The sequence below is a fragment of the Ascidia mentula genome, chromosome 2 (assembly GCF_947561715.1).
Source record: "Ascidia mentula chromosome 2, kaAscMent1.1, whole genome shotgun sequence".
NCBI lineage: Eukaryota > Metazoa > Chordata > Ascidiacea > Phlebobranchia > Ascidiidae > Ascidia > Ascidia mentula.
The window spans coordinates 10,200,700-10,217,519 of record NC_138567.1 but is presented as its reverse complement, the minus strand read 5'-3'; the positions used below and the strand labels follow the sequence as shown (position 1 = coordinate 10,217,519).

General features: G+C 39.5%; 3 protein-coding genes and 1 long non-coding RNA gene across 5 annotated transcripts; all 4 read left to right on the top strand.

The window, feature by feature from the left end:
* The first annotated feature begins 592 nt into the window (after positions 1 to 592).
* Positions 593 to 2,963, top strand: LOC145890060 (membrane-spanning 4-domains subfamily A member 8-like). The gene is made up of 7 exons (XM_082981101.1): positions 593 to 782; positions 1,008 to 1,139; positions 1,917 to 1,976; positions 2,055 to 2,144; positions 2,353 to 2,529; positions 2,587 to 2,692; positions 2,764 to 2,963. The coding sequence occupies exons 1-7, from the start codon at positions 669 to 671 to the stop codon at positions 2,961 to 2,963; spliced, it is 879 nt and encodes a 292-aa protein (XP_082837227.1). The 5' UTR covers positions 593 to 668.
* Positions 2,964 to 4,769: 1,806 nt separating this feature from the next.
* Positions 4,770 to 5,551, top strand: LOC145888587 (uncharacterized). Of its 2 annotated transcripts, none has more exons than XR_014399442.1 (3): positions 4,770 to 4,896; positions 5,064 to 5,172; positions 5,240 to 5,551. It is a non-coding gene; the product is annotated as an uncharacterized LOC145888587 (long non-coding RNA). The 2 variants fall into 2 exon arrangements; XR_014399443.1 differs by having other exon boundaries at positions 4,865 to 5,004.
* A 2,981-nt stretch (positions 5,552 to 8,532) lies between these two features.
* Positions 8,533 to 11,730, top strand: LOC145890059 (sodium- and chloride-dependent GABA transporter 3-like). Its single transcript, XM_082981100.1, has 12 exons — positions 8,533 to 8,689; positions 8,896 to 9,027; positions 9,271 to 9,508; positions 9,575 to 9,707; positions 9,960 to 10,094; positions 10,154 to 10,257; positions 10,560 to 10,653; positions 10,736 to 10,879; positions 10,944 to 11,081; positions 11,141 to 11,350; positions 11,408 to 11,584; positions 11,653 to 11,730. The coding sequence occupies exons 1-12, from the start codon at positions 8,533 to 8,535 to the stop codon at positions 11,728 to 11,730; spliced, it is 1,740 nt and encodes a 579-aa protein (XP_082837226.1).
* Positions 11,731 to 12,761: 1,031 nt separating this feature from the next.
* LOC145889803 (mite allergen Der f 3-like) lies at positions 12,762 to 15,436 on the top strand. Its single transcript, XM_082980838.1, has 7 exons — positions 12,762 to 12,954; positions 13,197 to 13,359; positions 13,551 to 13,654; positions 14,254 to 14,412; positions 14,579 to 14,696; positions 14,785 to 14,969; positions 15,196 to 15,436. The coding sequence occupies exons 1-7, from the start codon at positions 12,861 to 12,863 to the stop codon at positions 15,381 to 15,383; spliced, it is 1,011 nt and encodes a 336-aa protein (XP_082836964.1). The 5' UTR covers positions 12,762 to 12,860; the 3' UTR covers positions 15,384 to 15,436.
* The last annotated feature ends 1,384 nt before the right edge of the window (positions 15,437 to 16,820 follow it).

Here is a 16,820-nt window from a genome sequence, read left to right as displayed (position 1 = left end):
CTCGCAATATGGCGCGAAACTTAAAAGTTTTGTTCCACGAACGAACTATGCGACAAAACATTTGTAATTAGAATAGGGCACAAATGCTTTAATGTCAATGCCAGGTGAATTATTTCATCTGTGCTCATCACATAAAATAGAAATTCGTATTACTCGACACAACCAGTATATTTTGTATAAAGCGCTATAGTGTACAGTGTTCAGTAGCTATGACAAATATCAGAATCTAGTTAAAGATCTATAGATAATAACCCTACCGGACAACTACCAATTTATTTACGTAGGCATAGAACCCAGCCATGTCAGCGCCACTCAGTGTTGCTTATTTGACTTCTCTATACTAAGGTGGAAATGTACCATCAATCACATTAATTTATAGTGGAAAAATACAGATAGTAATTTTAGCAGAGCAATTCATCACGCCCATGACACGTCAGTCTGCGCAGTTATATTTCAATTATCGTTGAGCAGAACATCCAGATTTCAGATTAAAGTGTGATATGCTTAAGTCGAATAGAAATATGTAAAAAAGAGGTGTTTTGAAAATGTAATTTGCCTATTAATTGTTTGACGATTTAAAGCTGCATTAAACTACGTAAAATTTCATGAACTTCTCCTTCTAGTGCAATCAGAAAGTTTTACCCAGTGTTTGAAAATTTAGCTGAAAAATGCAAAGTCAAGCCGTTCCTAATCAGAACCAGGTAGTGGTTATGGAAGTTGTTAGCCCAGGTCTTATTTCAGAGAAAATTAAACGAAACAAAAGAAATATCCGTGCCCTTGGGGTAAGTTGCAACTTAGTAACCAAATTTTCCATCTTGATTTAATTTATTTAAAAGTTTTTGAAAGTTGAAACATAGTGGGGCAATTAAAATACCTAATTTTAATGAACATTATTATTTTTTTCATGTTATATCAAATGTTAAGTCGTATACATTGTTAATGTTTTGTATATCTTTGCAAATCATCATTCTCTACTTATGAAAAACTATATTACCCAAATTTTTCAGATTACAGAAACAATTATCGGGCTGATATGCTGTCTGTTGGGCATTGTGGTACTTGGACCCCCTCACAGCGGCGCTAGCCGTAAATATTACTCATCGGGAAACATTGGAGAAGGCTTGTGGGGTGGCGTATGGGTAAGACTTAGAAGACCTGGGATAGCTGCGATGTTTTTTTCAAGTTGGCAATTTTCGTTTCGCAGTTGGCAATTTTCGTCTAGCGCCATGGTTAGAACCAAATGTGAAAAAACGTAACCGCGGTAGGTTAAAGCTACCGAGTGCAACAATTCACTAACAGTTGTCGATTTTAAGCTAAGTCAAAGTAAATTTGGGCTGGTTTTGGGCTTGTTTTAGAAATTTCTTGTTTGGGCGTTTTTTGGGCAAGTTTTGACAAGGCGTTGGGCGGTTTTAGAAAATTGTACCTGGCAACACTGCAAAAGACGGCTGTAGGGTTTATCTATAGACCTCTGATCGAAATTTAGACATAGCTACCGAACACTGCACAATAGCGCTTGATGCAAAATATATTTTGGCTGTGTGTCGAACGGCAATACGAGTTGCTCTACTCTAATGACTGTGAAATTTAACAAAAACTTGCTCTGGCAATGGCAAGACCTATGAAAATTATCGGAAGGAAAATTGATGATATGACTCTTTTTTATTCAAGATTTAATTTGTATTTATCAACCTACATAGACAGATCACGACAACAATGTCGCAATAATTGTAAATTAAAAAGAAAACAAAGATATGCCGAAATGTTACTGCCGCCAAAAAGAAGAAAAGCACATAAATATGGATGGGAATTAATAGCCTCCCCTACCATTGAGTTAAGTTAAATTCAGAACACAATTGCTGCCCTGTATGAAGTTCTTACTCGAAAATATAAGTAAATAAGCAAAACTGTGTTTTCAGTTGGTTATCGGTGGTGTGTTGGGAATTGTCTGCGGAAAGAAAAGAGTTACTCCTTGCTTGGTAAGTGAAAAGACTTTGATTACAGAAACAAAATGATGCACCTGTATATATATTCATCAAGTTTATATTGTTATTTAGGTCAACTGCCACATGGCATTCTCAATTGTGGGTGCAGTATTTGCTGGAACCATGTTTTCAATAGCAATACCAGTGGGAATCACATACCAGGTTGGGTAGGCATTTTGAAAACCAGAAATTAATTTTAAACAAATCCACTTCTTAATTGTACATTGCTTTCTTGTGCCGGTAAAAGTCTGGATCCCTGAAAATTTAAAACCCACAGTTTACTGTTGTTAATTTCTCAATTACAACACTTCACATGTAACCAATAAGGTATGTAAATAAAACATTAGAAAAAAGCTTTTATTGCATGCAGCATTGGTCCTACGACGTGGGAAGTGGAATTGAATATACCATTGCAGTATTAAGTTTCATTACGATAATACTTTGCATCACCAGCGCTAGTCTCTGCTGCTGTGCCCCGCCAATGGACTTAGATTCAAATGGATGTTGTGCTGTGTGCTCCGGTTGCTGTGGCTCGACCCAACCTCAGGTGAGTATCTTTTCCATTGAACAATTTAACCAATCATGACTTAATCTGCTACTGCAGGTACCTTCGAACCATGGACGGGTTGTTTACTTGGCAAACAACCAGCAAACTGTTCCCAATTATCACCAACCTGCTGTAGTTCAAATGAACCCAATGACGATTCAAGGTAATATATCTTAAATAGATTTAAAACGCCACTAAAAGCAGCTAAATTTGAAGTATTGTTTCTGATTTTAGAAATTCCGAACACCCGCATGCCGGGAAGTTTTCAAAGCGCACAACAGCACCACCCAGTGGGTAATATACCCGAACCACATGGAAGTCAGGTGACGCAAGCGACCGGCCCTGGCGGCAATGCAAAGATGAGAGAGGCATTTTCATCAAGCAGCACTGGATACGAATCATTAGGCGATAAACCTCCGTCCTACGGGGTTTGAACGAAGAGAAAGCGTGTACAGATATCAATGAACATAAAAAACTATACATCGTTTCAAAAATTTGTCAAAATAATCTTTCAATATTGATTTGAAATTGGTCTACTTATTTCAATAGAGAATTTATATTTTATTACGGGTAGCCATGGTAAAAATGCAGCAGCATAGAATCATGTTGCTTGGACGAAAATCTTGTTGTTTAAGACTGCATTGTATATTGTAATTACCACCAAAATCCTGTGCAAACCGTATACATTCCATGTGAATATTTTCAGGGAAACATGTGTTTGTGTACATTTCTTGATTATTTTCGTGTCTGTACTTGTGACGAGCTAACGTAACAAACTCCTTGCATTTTTAAAGCTTGGAATAATAAATGTACATATAACATTTGGAAAAAAACAAATATAACAAATTGGAAGTCGAATATAGTGGGTTGCTTCACCAAGCTTCAGGTTTGCCGCTGTTAGATCAGAAATTAAAAAAATCTTTTGTTTCGTTTCATTTTGCAAATATTACGACATTATTGTCGGTCGTATTCTGTCCATGTTGGTAGATGTATATAAATTACAACTTGACTTCGAAACAGTTGTATCATAAACCTGACATATTTCCTTTCGATAATTTTGTTTGGCGTTGTCACAGAGCGCCTGCGTTCAGAGGTCTATAGATGAAAACCCTACATAACAATAGGAATGAATTTTCGACGCATAGAAACCAGCCATGTCACTTTCGCTACACATTGTTGCCTATTTCTATACGTCAAAAACTCATTCCTATTGTTCTGCAGGGTTTTCATCTATATAGACGTCTGATGGAAATTTCGACATAGCTTCCGCAAACTGTACGCTAGCGCTAAATACAAAATATACTGGCTTGTCGAGCGGCCAGATGTGAAATTTAACAAACACTTGCTGTGACGCCTAAGAAAATTATCAGAAGGAAAATGTTAGGTTGATGATACGACTCTTTTTTATTCAAGATGTAACTTGCTTTCATCTACCTACATAGACAGATAACGAATGGCAATGCTGTCGTAATATTTGTAAAATAAAATAAAACGAAAACGAAGACATGCTTCCCCGACGACTATTGAGTTAAGTTGAATTTAAAACACAATTGCTGCCTTGTAGTTGTTATTCTAAAAAAAAAGTCCAAAAGCTTTAATTACAAGAAAAAGGGGATGTAAGTACCTGTAAATAACATACACACATGTTGTTATTTAAGGTCAACTGCCACATGGCATTCTCGGTTGTGGGTGCAGTATTTGCTGGAATCATGTTTTTAACACCAAGTATCATCAACCTAACATTTTTCTTTCGATAATTTTGTTTGCCGTTGTCACAGAAAGTTTTGGTCAAAATTCAAAGTCATTAAAGCAGTGCAATTCATCTAACCGCTCGACAAGTCAGTTTATTTTGCATTGAGCGCTAGCATACAGTGTTTACGGAAGCTATTTTAAAATTTCGATCAGAGGTCTATGGAAAAAACCCTAGAGAACAGTAGGAATGAATTTTTGACGCATATAGAAACCAGGCATGTGACTTCCACTACTCATTGTTGCTTATTTCCGGTCTCTATGGCAGTTGCACACTATCAATCACACCATGTTAGGGTGGGAAAATACAGATAGGTTATAGCAGTTCAATTCACCAGCACGCATGCGACACGTCATTTTTGGGTGTTTTGAAAGTTGTGCAACGTAATAAGCATGTTATTGTTTGGCGATCACAGACTGCATGAAACTACGTAGACTTTCATGAACTTCTCCTTCTTTTGCAATCAGATACTTTTAACCAGTGTTTGAAAATCTAGCTGAAAAATGCAAAGTCAAGCTGTTCCGATACAGAACCAGGCGGTGGTTATGGAAGTTGCTAACCCAGGTCTCGGCTCAGAGAATATTAAACGAAACAAACAGATTAGCCTGGTTCTTGGGGTAAGCGCCGACTTGGCAATTAAAAGTTAAATTTTAATGCGGATCGACTTGGGTTCAAATGACTGTTGTGTTCTGTTTTCCGGTTGCATTAGCTTGATCCAACCTCAGGTGAGTAGCTTTTCCATTTCATACTATTACAAATTATGAATAAATTTATTCTGCTACAGCAGGTACCTGCGAACCATGGACAGGTTGTTCACTCGGCAAACAACCAGCAAACTGTACCCAATTATCACCAACCTGCTGTATTTCAAATGAACCCAATGACGATTCAAGGTGATATATCATGCGAAAATAAAAAAACGCCACTGATCCAAATCAGAAATGTTGTTTCTGATTTTAGAAATTCCGAACACCAACATCCCGGGAAACATTCGAGGCGCACAATAGCGCATCCCAGTGGGTAATATGCCCACACCACATGGAAATCAATAAACTCAGAGAACTATTTTTCCAATTTTCATATTTCTATCCAAGTCTTTAACATGTATATTTAAATTGGTCTACCAGTTTCGACAAATAAATTGTTTTGATTACAGTTATAGGCACGGTATAAAATACAACAACATGGAATCATGTTTTTTTGGCAAGAAACTTGAAAATTTGTGTAAATTTTCCGATTTTTTTCGTGTCTGTTCTACTTGTGACCAGCCAACGCAACAAAAAGCTTGACTGTTAAATGTATATATATGTCTTAAATCGAATCGTGTTCCATTTAAATTCAATGTTCAAACGGACAAATGTTCACATTTTCGAAACCTTGGAATAATAAATGTACATATAATTAATTGGAAAGAACGAACATTACTTATTTATATAGAATATAGTGGGTTGCTTCACCAAGGCAAGAAAGTATTTTCAGTCGTAATCTGTCTGCGTAGGTAGATGAAATTTAGTTTTCACGAAGACCAATTCAATTATGAGGTCACTCTAAAGACTATGTGTTAACTGCTCCATATCCTTGTTTGTAATATACAACGATATACGGTTTAAAACTTTACCGCAAACGTTTCTGAAAGAAACTTAACGCAAACTTTTTACACGAACATATATCTGTGTTTTTCGTACAGCAAATATAACCCATGACTGACCTTATTTTGTGAGTCTGTGCTGTATTTTTAACATAATTATGTTTGTTTTGTTGTTATTTTTGTGGCAAGATGCAGAAGCCTTTAACCTCAATCTTTTCGGATAAAAATTTGCCTTTTAAAGATACATTTGATTTTTAGTTGAATGATGAAATTAATAAATCTATCTATAAACGTCAGTGACGGAATACCAACATTTGTGTTTAAAAAGAAGATATACGGTATATATAGTACGTGGCGTAACATGTAACGTGAGTGGACTTTCCTATTTAGCTAATTGATTAATTTCCTGTTTTTAACGCTGCTTCTCTTGTGACAAAATGAACATTAGAGCCGATGCATGATGCTTTTACGTCTAACCTAAAGCGTTACCTATTGCGACATACGTTGCATTGAACATACTACACAAATCACTGGTTGCGTTTATGGTAATGACGTAGAATGAACAAGCACGTAACAGTTCACATGGGAAACAGGATTTCCTTACACACACACATGTATTGAACCATAGTATACTCTGAACATATTGCACAACTCAGTGGTTGCCTTTATGGTGATGACGTAGGACATTTCAGCTTGGTAATTATAAGATGGTTGCAGTGTCGTCATCAAGCAACCGCAGCGGTTTCAAAAATGGTCAACAACAACTTTATTAGTTACAGATCTCTATGGTCATAAAACAGCAAACAGGACCCAGAGAGGGCGTGCAGACGGTGTGGCGCATCAGGATTCTTGGCCGTCCAGTTGGCCCCTTAGGGTTTATTCATGAAGCTCCTTTGGTTAGTATTTGGAACCCACTTGCAATAGTTTATAAACACAAAATTGCATTCAACTGATAGAAATTTGTCCATCGTAAGTGCCATAATAAATTATTGAAGTAATCGTAATAACTGCAAACGAAAAAAAAGCATCACAAAATATTGTAATGCTTCTGAGGCGCTATACGATTGCCTCAAATATATTAAATTTTGTTCTCGTAATAACACATTTTTCTTATTCCGTACAATTAGCGTAATACGTGGCAGAAAATTAGTTCATTTTCATCTTACGTTTTCGACACTAAATGAAAGATTGATTATAGGATAGTAAGAAATATATAAAGACATTTCGGTTTGCAGGCTTGACAGCCCAGGCAATGGATCGGCCACAGTGTAGGAGCAAGATTTGAAAAATCGACCTGCCGGTGAGGTTTGAATCCACGACCCTGGGCCAACCAGGCCCAACGCTCAACCAACCAAGCTACATGAGCTAAGTGGTTTCACGGGGTATATTGTGGCCAAGGTGATCGCCAAACAAAGACCTGCGCAGTGGGGCAATCCTGCCAATCATGTCATTGCATGAAATATTACTGCGTTATCTGATATGGTGGTAGAGATCCCCTACGTATATGTGAAGGTTGCCTGGCAAGTTGTGCGCTTGTGCATCAGTGTACCTTGGCCACAATATACCCCGTTAAACCACTGAGCTCCTGTAGCTCAGTTGGTAAAGCGTTGGGCCTGGTTAGCCCAGGGTCGCGAGTTCAAACCTCACCAGGAGCTTGATTTTTCAAATCTTACTCCGACTTGTCAGGAAAAAGTGGGTGATCCAGCTAGACTGCAATGTCTGCGCTGCCAAGCCTGCAAACCTGATGATCGCGAAACGATAGCTGTGATCGCCAAGCACGGATCTGCGCAGTGGGGCGATCCTGCCAATCATGCTATTGCATGAAATATTACTGCATATAAAGACCAATATGCTTTTCAGTTCAAACAAATATGTCATTTCGTAGAGGTCATTAGCTATCACGCACCTAAAATTCGTTGATTTCCGGCAGCCAAATGTGGCATTTTGTGTGTGTGTGTGTCGTAGAAACGACTGCAATGTCAAGCTCAGTAAAATACATACCGGTATTATTATGACGCAAAGGACTTGCGACAAGTCGTATTAACATTCCTAAAATATCAGTGCATTTCTACACTGAGGCAATTGTCAGCAGAAACATGGACCACCAACGCTATTTGCAATGCCTAAAACGCAATGCTAGTGCCTCCCTTTTTTTTCATTTCCGCAGCTTTGGGGTCGTTATTTTGTGACGAATGCAATACGTGCTCGAGGCAACAGAGCAAAACAAGAGAGTTGCGAGGACATTAAAGTAAAATTACTATTAAGAAAATCATAAACTCAATGCAACCGTGAAGAAAAGAGTTTGGGCGATGTGTCATTTTTCGTCGTATCATTTAGCATGAGATGGGCACTCTATATTTTGATGCAAAGTGTGTTTACACAAGCAATGGGCTCGGAACAAAGTACTATTATAATTGAACCAAAGACGTAATAAAAGTTATTGGCTATAAGGACGGTTAGGCATTTTCTGCAAACTTTGGTAAAATTGAATCAATTCAAGGCATTTGACTAATATGTAAAGTGTTGAAAGCAACATAACATATGACTAACTATACTATTTTTTGGCCTAAAACGAAACAATAAAAACCTAGGTTATCATCAGCACTTCATGTTTCGCTGCCAGTAGAACTGTACAGGCAACTGTGTGTAGGAGGTTAACGCAGATATGACTGAGAAAAAAAATTCCAAAACAAGGCAAACGGATGAAAAGCGTAGACCAACGTGGGCTAAATCGTGGGATTTTGTTTTTGCGGCCGTCGGCTTCAGCGTGGGACTTGGAAATGTGTGGAGATTTCCCTACCTTTGCTTCAAGAACGGAGGAGGTATGTGTACAAACAGTGCTAACGTTAAGGGATTTTTAAGCGTTACAACAAGAAGGAAACATGTCGCCGATACAGGAAACTGTCAGTTGTTTCTCTTTCGAGCAGACATTGTTTTGCAAAAACATCGTGCGCGGTTTTTCCGAAAAACAAAACAGAACATATTGTTCAACCTCGTTGCTGAATAACGAAACGTCTTTTCATTTTAGGGGCGTTTATCATTCCCTACGCGATCTTCGCATTTACAATCTCCGCTCCATGTCTTGTACTCGACACATCACTTGGTCAACGCCTTCGCCGAGGATTGCTGCAAAGTTGGTCGTTATGCCCGATCTTAAAGGGTAAATATGCAACACAAAACAATCTACATTAATCAATAGTTCACCCTGTTTATTCGTTTTTTTTTTCTTCCTTGAGAGCTTATTTCATCCGAAACCTATATGTACAACTGATTTTACGTCCAAACATTCCACATACTTTGCGCACTTTCAATATGTGATTGTTGTTTAGTTAAGTTAGCTTGGCATGTTATAAAAAGTAGCACGATAGTGGATTTCTTTGAATTTCATATTTATATGCCCCAGGCATTGGAATAGCACAATTTGTCATGCTGCTCAACTCCAGCGTTTCCTACCCAGTGATCTTGGCTTGGGCCGTAAAGTATCTCGTAAACAGTTTCTCCGCAAATCTCCCCTGGGCAAGTTGCAACAATGTGTGGAACACACCCGAATGCGTAACGTTCCGTAACCTAGGCAACGAAAGTACGCAGAACTTTTCAACAACCAACAAAAACTTGACCTCGGCCGCCACTGAATATTGGAGGTATAGAAACGTGGGAGAAACAACGGATCGGAAAAATTATTTTAGAATATATTTTCTTCCATATAGGTATGAAGTGCTCCATATATCGAAAGGGATCGATGACGTAGGCTCGATACAGTTGGATTTGGCATTGTATCTCTGTCTCGTTTGGGCAGGACTGTACTTCGCCACATTCAAAGGCATCGGCTGGTCTGCGAAGGTAAAGCTCATTCCTTTCATATTATACCAGGCTTACCCAACGGGCGGATTACAATCCGAATCAGCATCTCGAATTCAGACTGCAATGGGGGAATTTTTTTTAATTGCCTGCATTCACATGGGCGAGAGTCCACTGTAATTTGGCTATTATTCTTACTTCCCATCTTCAACTCTGTCACAATTAGGGTGTGAGCCTACATTAAAACCTTTTGAGTATGGCTATACTATGCATAATTGACAAGACTTCTTTCAGGTTGTTTACGTGACAGCCACATTGCCGTTCCCTCTGTTGATAGCCATTCTAATTCGAAGCACCATGCTCACTGGCGCCATCGAGGGACTAAAGTATTTTTTAGTTCCCGACATGTCACGCCTTGCTGACCTAAAGGCAGGTACCTCGCATACGTTTTTTACCATCTTGCGATAAAATGTCGTGCATTAATTTAGGTTTGGGCTAGCGCTTGTTCGCAAACCCTGTATAGCAACGGCCCTGGATTGGGAGTTGTCATTGCCCTGGGAAGTTTCAACGATCGCCATCACAACTTTTTCAGGTAGCAACTCACAAACAATGTATATCAACGCTTGAAAAAACTAATAAGGATTGTATTAAGGTCAAATGGTAAAACCCTCACCTTATCTTAGAGATGACCTAATTGAAACACACTTGTTTATTATTCTTGCGTCAGTTTCGAACATGGTAAAATAAATGTATGCAACAATGAAAAACGTTAAAAAACAAACAGCCATCATGACCAAATTAAACATGGAACAAAAGTAAACATGAAGTTTACACGATACCTTACCTAGTCAGGCTTTCGAACGAAAGACAAATAATTTGATTCTTCTGTGACAGAGATTCAATGACTGTCGTCGGAATGAACTTCCTAACAAGTGTGTTGGGCGGGATTGCCGTCTTCGCCACTCTCGGCTCCATGGCTTTTTACCAAGTACGATCCGTAGTTGACATAAAATATCTTAAAATTTGTTAAAAACTTGTAAGCACAAAGTTCGGAGTTTATCTGTGTGCAGAACACAACTGTCGAGCAAGTGGCAACGTCAGGGCCTGGTCTGGCGTTCATCGCATACCCGGAAACGTTGTCACTCTTCCCGTTTCCGCAAATATGGTGTGTTTTGTTTTTCGTTATGGTTCTTTCGCTGGGCTACGACAGTCAGGTCGGTGCAAATGGCAACAAAAATGACTCGTATATGATAACACAAACAAAACTCTTGCGTTTAGTTTGTGTGTCAAGAAACTATGGCAACAGTGTTGCTTGACAATTGCCGCAAACTGAGGGAGTTTCGATACGGCCGGGAGTTGGCTCAAGGCATATTATGCTTAACATTTTTCTTATTTGGACTTCCGCTAGTTACAGAGGCAAGTTTTTGCTGTGGAAATATGCATCCTCGCCCTCAACTGTTATTGTACCTTCCTAGGGTGGGGTTTACGCCTTCGAACTTCACAGCAATTACAGCATAGCAGGTTGGTGTTGGGTTATGATCGTTGTGTTCGAATGCGTTGCGGTTGCATGGATGTATGGCTTTGAACGTTACTGGAAAGAAGTGGAAGAGATGATTGGAAGGAGAAAACTGGGAAGATATTGGATGAAGCTCTGTTGGAGTTATGTCGTTCCAATAACGTGTTCGGTATGTTCTGTATGCTGTTCCCAGCATCTTCCTATCTGACAACAGTTTAACATTTAGGCAATCGCTGTATATTACATGGCAAATATTAGCCCTCCAAGTTACGAAGATTACGAATATCCGGTGTGGGCGGAATACGTCAGTCACTTGATAAGTGTCATCCCGACGATATTTATACCGGGCTACGCTGTGTATAAGTTGGTGAAAACGTGGATGCAAGGCGGAAAACTGAAAGAGGTATTTAGATATTTCGTAACAGTAAATATTACATGGCACATTTCAGAGAAATTGAAACTCTTTTTTAGCTCTTTTCTGCTCCAATGAAAATACAAGCGCAAGAAGAGGAACTAAAAGAGTTTAAAATATCTTGCGACGACGTGTAGAATGATACTAGACGATCATACTCGTGTGATATAGCGTATGAATTTAAATTCATTTATATTGTGCAGTGTATATCCTATACCGTGATTACAATTACTATTCCGGCAATGATACGAGGTATACTATGTTTCTCCTGAGAACATGTGTGATCAATGAAGTGCAACGAGTATGGAGAGATTTGGAGCGTAGAAAGTAGCGGTGTCATGTGTGTGAGTGGTCGCGTTTAAAAAGGATATAGAGTGTGACATCTTGGTCAGTCAGTTCAGAGCTTTGCATATTTTAAGTGAGTATTGAGGATTAACTTCAAAGAATGAGGTAAATTTTGGCCACACCTGCGTACAGTACGTTGCGTTAATGTGGTCAGATATCGCTTTACCCGAAATACTGTATTTCGTTCAATGTTGTAGTTTTAGCCGGGTGTCCGAACTAACCAAATCAATACATTGAATGAATTACTATAATTTTCTAGAATTAGGTTTTGTGTCGGTTAGCGTGGTTTTGGGATGTTCGGGGTTCGGATTAAGCAAGGACTTACTGTACATGTATACTAATGCCCGGTAGTTAGCCATGACGTGATACATTCGAAGAGATTGGCAAGGGGAGAAAACGATCCTTTGCCACTTATATGTTGACACATTGTCTGTTAAATATTAACTTCGCATCATGGGATCAGATACTTCCGCTTCTTGTCGACAGCAAGGTTGAAAATAGTCGTATGCTGTAAGTGGTTGTTACGGTCAGGTTTACGAGAATAATTAGTTTTGAGGTGATTTACGAACATTCGAGAAGTCTGCCAAACTATACTAGTGTGCATATGCGTGATTTTGTTTGCTGTAGAATGTTTTTGACATATAGCTAAAATTCCCAGCAAGCCGAAACCAGCTTACCTAACTAAAACCAAATTTGATCAGAATAAGTAACATCGGTTGCGATACATGTGGTTCCGTGCCCTGACAACATCATTATTATCAAGACCTTCCTTTATATTGAAAGCTATACTGCTGGTGGCAAGGAAGCCTTATCTGAACCCCAGCAGTGCTGGAAAACCGCGGGTAGACCTACAGTTTTCCAACAAAGAACCGACGTCGATAGTGTTGTTACAATCAGGCGTCTATCACAATCAGTTAAACTCATGAATGCTGGAAGATTTTTGTCCATTCGGATTGCCTTTGTGTTGATCGTGGCTTTATGTCACCGGCTTACGGTCAACGGACAAAGGATCCCAGGTACTTCGTTTTGGTTTCACGTGTACATTTTGGAAGCATTGATATAGATTTTTGCTGTAAATATCGAAAAATACATCAGTTGTTAAAGTTCGTAACGTTTACCGGCAGAAGGTAACATCCTGTTTCAACTGAATGTACAAACATTAAATATGTACTTTCAATTACACGTTTTTACCAAACAAATATCTCTATCAATTAAAAAATAATCTTAAAATATCACTTTGTTAATTGCTACCTAACAGGCCCAGAAGCAAAAATCATCGGTGGCGAGCAGGCAAACCTTGGTGATTGGCCTTGGCAGGGAATGTTTCTACAAAAGGCTTCTTATAACCAAGTATCTCTAGTGTGTGGTTGTTCCCTTATCAAGTCGTGGTGGGCTTTAACTGCGGCACATTGTACAGAGGGGTGAGTAGTACTCAAGCCCCTAGGTGCTAACTTCCGAGGACAGACTATGGGCGAGCTCATTTCTGAAATTATAGACAAAATTATTGGAAATTATTGCACCTGTAAAAATGACACCCGCCAAACCAACCTTAGTTTTGGTGAAAGCTTATCTTTATACAAATGCTAGACTTGTCCTTATATTTATTGTAAAGGCGATCAGCTGGTGACATCTTGGTGAGGTTTGGAACGGTAAACAAGGTGAATCCCGAGTGGAGTGCTAAGGAATATTCAATCCATACCATTTACCAACACAATGGTGAGAAAATGTGCTTCATCAGTGATAGCTTCAAACTTTACCTGTTTAAGGTCGCAATTTATCTGTTTAGTAGCCGGTAGCCAAACTGATGAATTCTCTAGAAATTTCGCAGAATTTCGACCACAACTTTTGGTATTCGCCCAAAATCACACATGGGTGTTGTTCCGTTTTATTACATAAAGCGCAGCAGAATGGGTAGAGATATGGTGGTAGAGATCCCCTGCGTATATGTGCAGGTTGCCAAGTTAAGAGACACAATATACCCCGTTCAACCGCTGAGCTCATCTAGTTCAGTTAGTAGAGCATTGGGCCTGGTAACCCAAGGATCGTGAGTTTAAACCGCACCAGAAGCTAAATTTATCTCGCTTCGACTTGTTAGAAAAAAGTGGCTGACCCAGCTTGGCTGCATCAGTGTCTTTATGCCTGGGAACCGTATTACAAATCAAGCTGATCGTTAAAAAAAACCTGGAAAAAGTTTTAGGAATTCGTTACAAAACAGTGGTATTCGCGCCAGAGACTTGCTAAGAAAATTCCAACAAGTGAAAGCGTACGAAGGTGTGGTATTCACCATGATCATGTCGTAAATGTTTTCAACACAGGTTACAACACTGATACTTTGGAGAATGACATCAGCTTACTTCGTACAAGTACAGAAGTCCAGTATACCAGTAACATCCAACCAGTGCCGCTTCCCGTGCAAGGAGTGGAAGTGCCAGTCGACACCAAATGCTATATTACAGGATGGGGTTCCATATCATGTCAGTGGTATTTGTATTTGCTTTTACTTATTCTGTGGACATACAGTGTTGATTTATGGGTCGAACATGAGGTAAAATTGCTTCATCATAGACAAAATCTTGGCTGGCCTCCACAGAATAATTAAATTACGCTGAAAAATAATAATACTAAAACTTTATTCTGTAGCACCCGATCAGGACTTTCCCGACAACTTAATGGAGGCTGAAGTTCCTGTTATAAGCACACATACGTGTTCGGTTTTGTACGCCGGCCAAACAATATTTTCGTCGCAACTGTGCGCCGGGTATGTTGTATACATTGCACATGGAGCTATTCCATCCGTTTTGGGGAAGTAACTTTGGCGAATCGTTATCGTCCAATGTTTTTTTTAGGTACATGAAGGGTGGTGTCGATACTTGTCAGGGAGACAGCGGCGGTCCCATGGTTTGCCCGGCAGCCAATGGTGATCTCGTTCAACAGGGAATAACAAGTTACGGCCGAGGATGCGCTGAACGTTTAAGTCCGGGAATTTACACAAGAGTGTCGGAATACGCCAACTGGATTAACGATACAACGGGTAAATGCCTATTTATACAGATCACAAAAATTAACATTGAATGTGATTATTCCTGAGCAAATTTTTGTTTTGTGTGTGTGTAGTTTCTGTCCTGACCTCTACCTTTGTTGGTATGTGCTTATAAATGTAAGGCAAAGTAAAATATCAAAATTTGTAAAACTGACTTTGCAATATTTATATATTTTGTGATATGTAAAGTATATAGGATATATTTTTTTTGGTTTAGGTGGCGGAAATGTTCCAATCGGAAATGGAAGTGCTAATGAACAAAACAAAACGATTTTATGTGACTATTACCGCCACCAATTTGTCCCCTGTTTAACTTCCTCCGACACTAAACTTGATCCGCAACCTTTACGATTATTACACTTTTTGCTTTGCACAATAGTTACGTTAAACTTACCGACGGTGTAAGACTCAAAACATGTAATATTCCGTGCCTTATTCCTAGGTAATAAGTGTTGCATTTAAAGACCCTTCCGTTGTTCTGTCTGGATGTTGACAAAGTCAACAACACTAAAATTCATTTTTCCGCTAGGTGGAGCTACATAACTAGGTTCCCTTGGTTGAAACACAATGTATACTTTTTACGTGTCTTGCAGTTTGCAGGAAATTTGAATCGATAGTTAAATCCAATAAAACAATATTTTTATCATTTTCCACTTTGTTGTAAATTGTGTTGTTTCGTCTGGTTACTACACACTCCAATCGTGAAGACGTTGGTATAATGAAAGTTTGTTTGCTTACAAATACCATCTAAAAAGGTAACAGTCAGTCTCGAAACAGTGCAACGGAACATCCAACACATTACAATAGAGTTGACTGTGGTCCAACATCAAACGCCAAGGCGCAATAAAATTTAAGCGCTTTTAACTGCCACGGGAAAATTGATATGTTGATTATTGAACAAGTCGTAGATGCAGCGAAGGAGACCGCGTTATGTTGTTAAACGCCGGTTAATTATTAACATTAGAAACCGGTGTGACATGTGCGAGTCCGCACGAGGTGTTTGTAAATGATTAAGTACATTGTTGTTCCCGCCAGTTAGCTATGCGGTGGCGTTGATTGATGGAAGTGCAGGAGAAGGCTTGACACTGTTTTCTATACTGTCTGCGGCGGATGTAGATTAGCAGGCATCCCATATCAGATCAGTTCCTTATCGTGAGAAGCTGCGGTTGTTCGCCAAACCCGTATTATCATTCTTAGCTTGTCCAAGCGCCTATGAGCCAGTGCATCCCAAAGATGGTGCTGGTTTCCAAGTGTACAAAAATGTATCAGGTAAGGTGATGTGATTTTCGTGTCATGCTTAAACATACCGAAAGGTTCTTCGTCTAAGCATGGCCGCATAAATCAACAAACAACAGGTCATACCACCACAGCCCGCCCGGCGCTTCAACTTTACGGCATTCCAGGAGCGCGAAGGTCGAATTTCAGAGCGTTTTGTGGGGTGGGCTGGTGGTGCTGGGTGACCCAAGGCTTGAGGGTCGGGAGTCCCAGCGTTTGTGTTTTTGACAGAGACAAACAGGCCCAGTCGCGCCTTGTCGCCTGTGCCCGGTTGCTAATCGATTAGAAGTACTTGGCGAGCAACGAGCCATGATTGCTCAGCGCCTTATCGACACCGGGCCTCTTGTAGCGAAATTCTGGAGTTTTTAAGCAAACAAACAAGGCAAACGTTCAGGTGAGGCTAGGCTGGCAAACGCCAGTTCGATAGCACTCTTTATCGACAGGCTCTTGTCAGGCCAACCGGAGTCATTGTAGAATAACCGTTACTGGAAACTGCCCTTGAGAATACTGCGCATAGGAGATATGAGTCATGTATAGTACGCACGATGTTACGTCTGTCTGTACAGC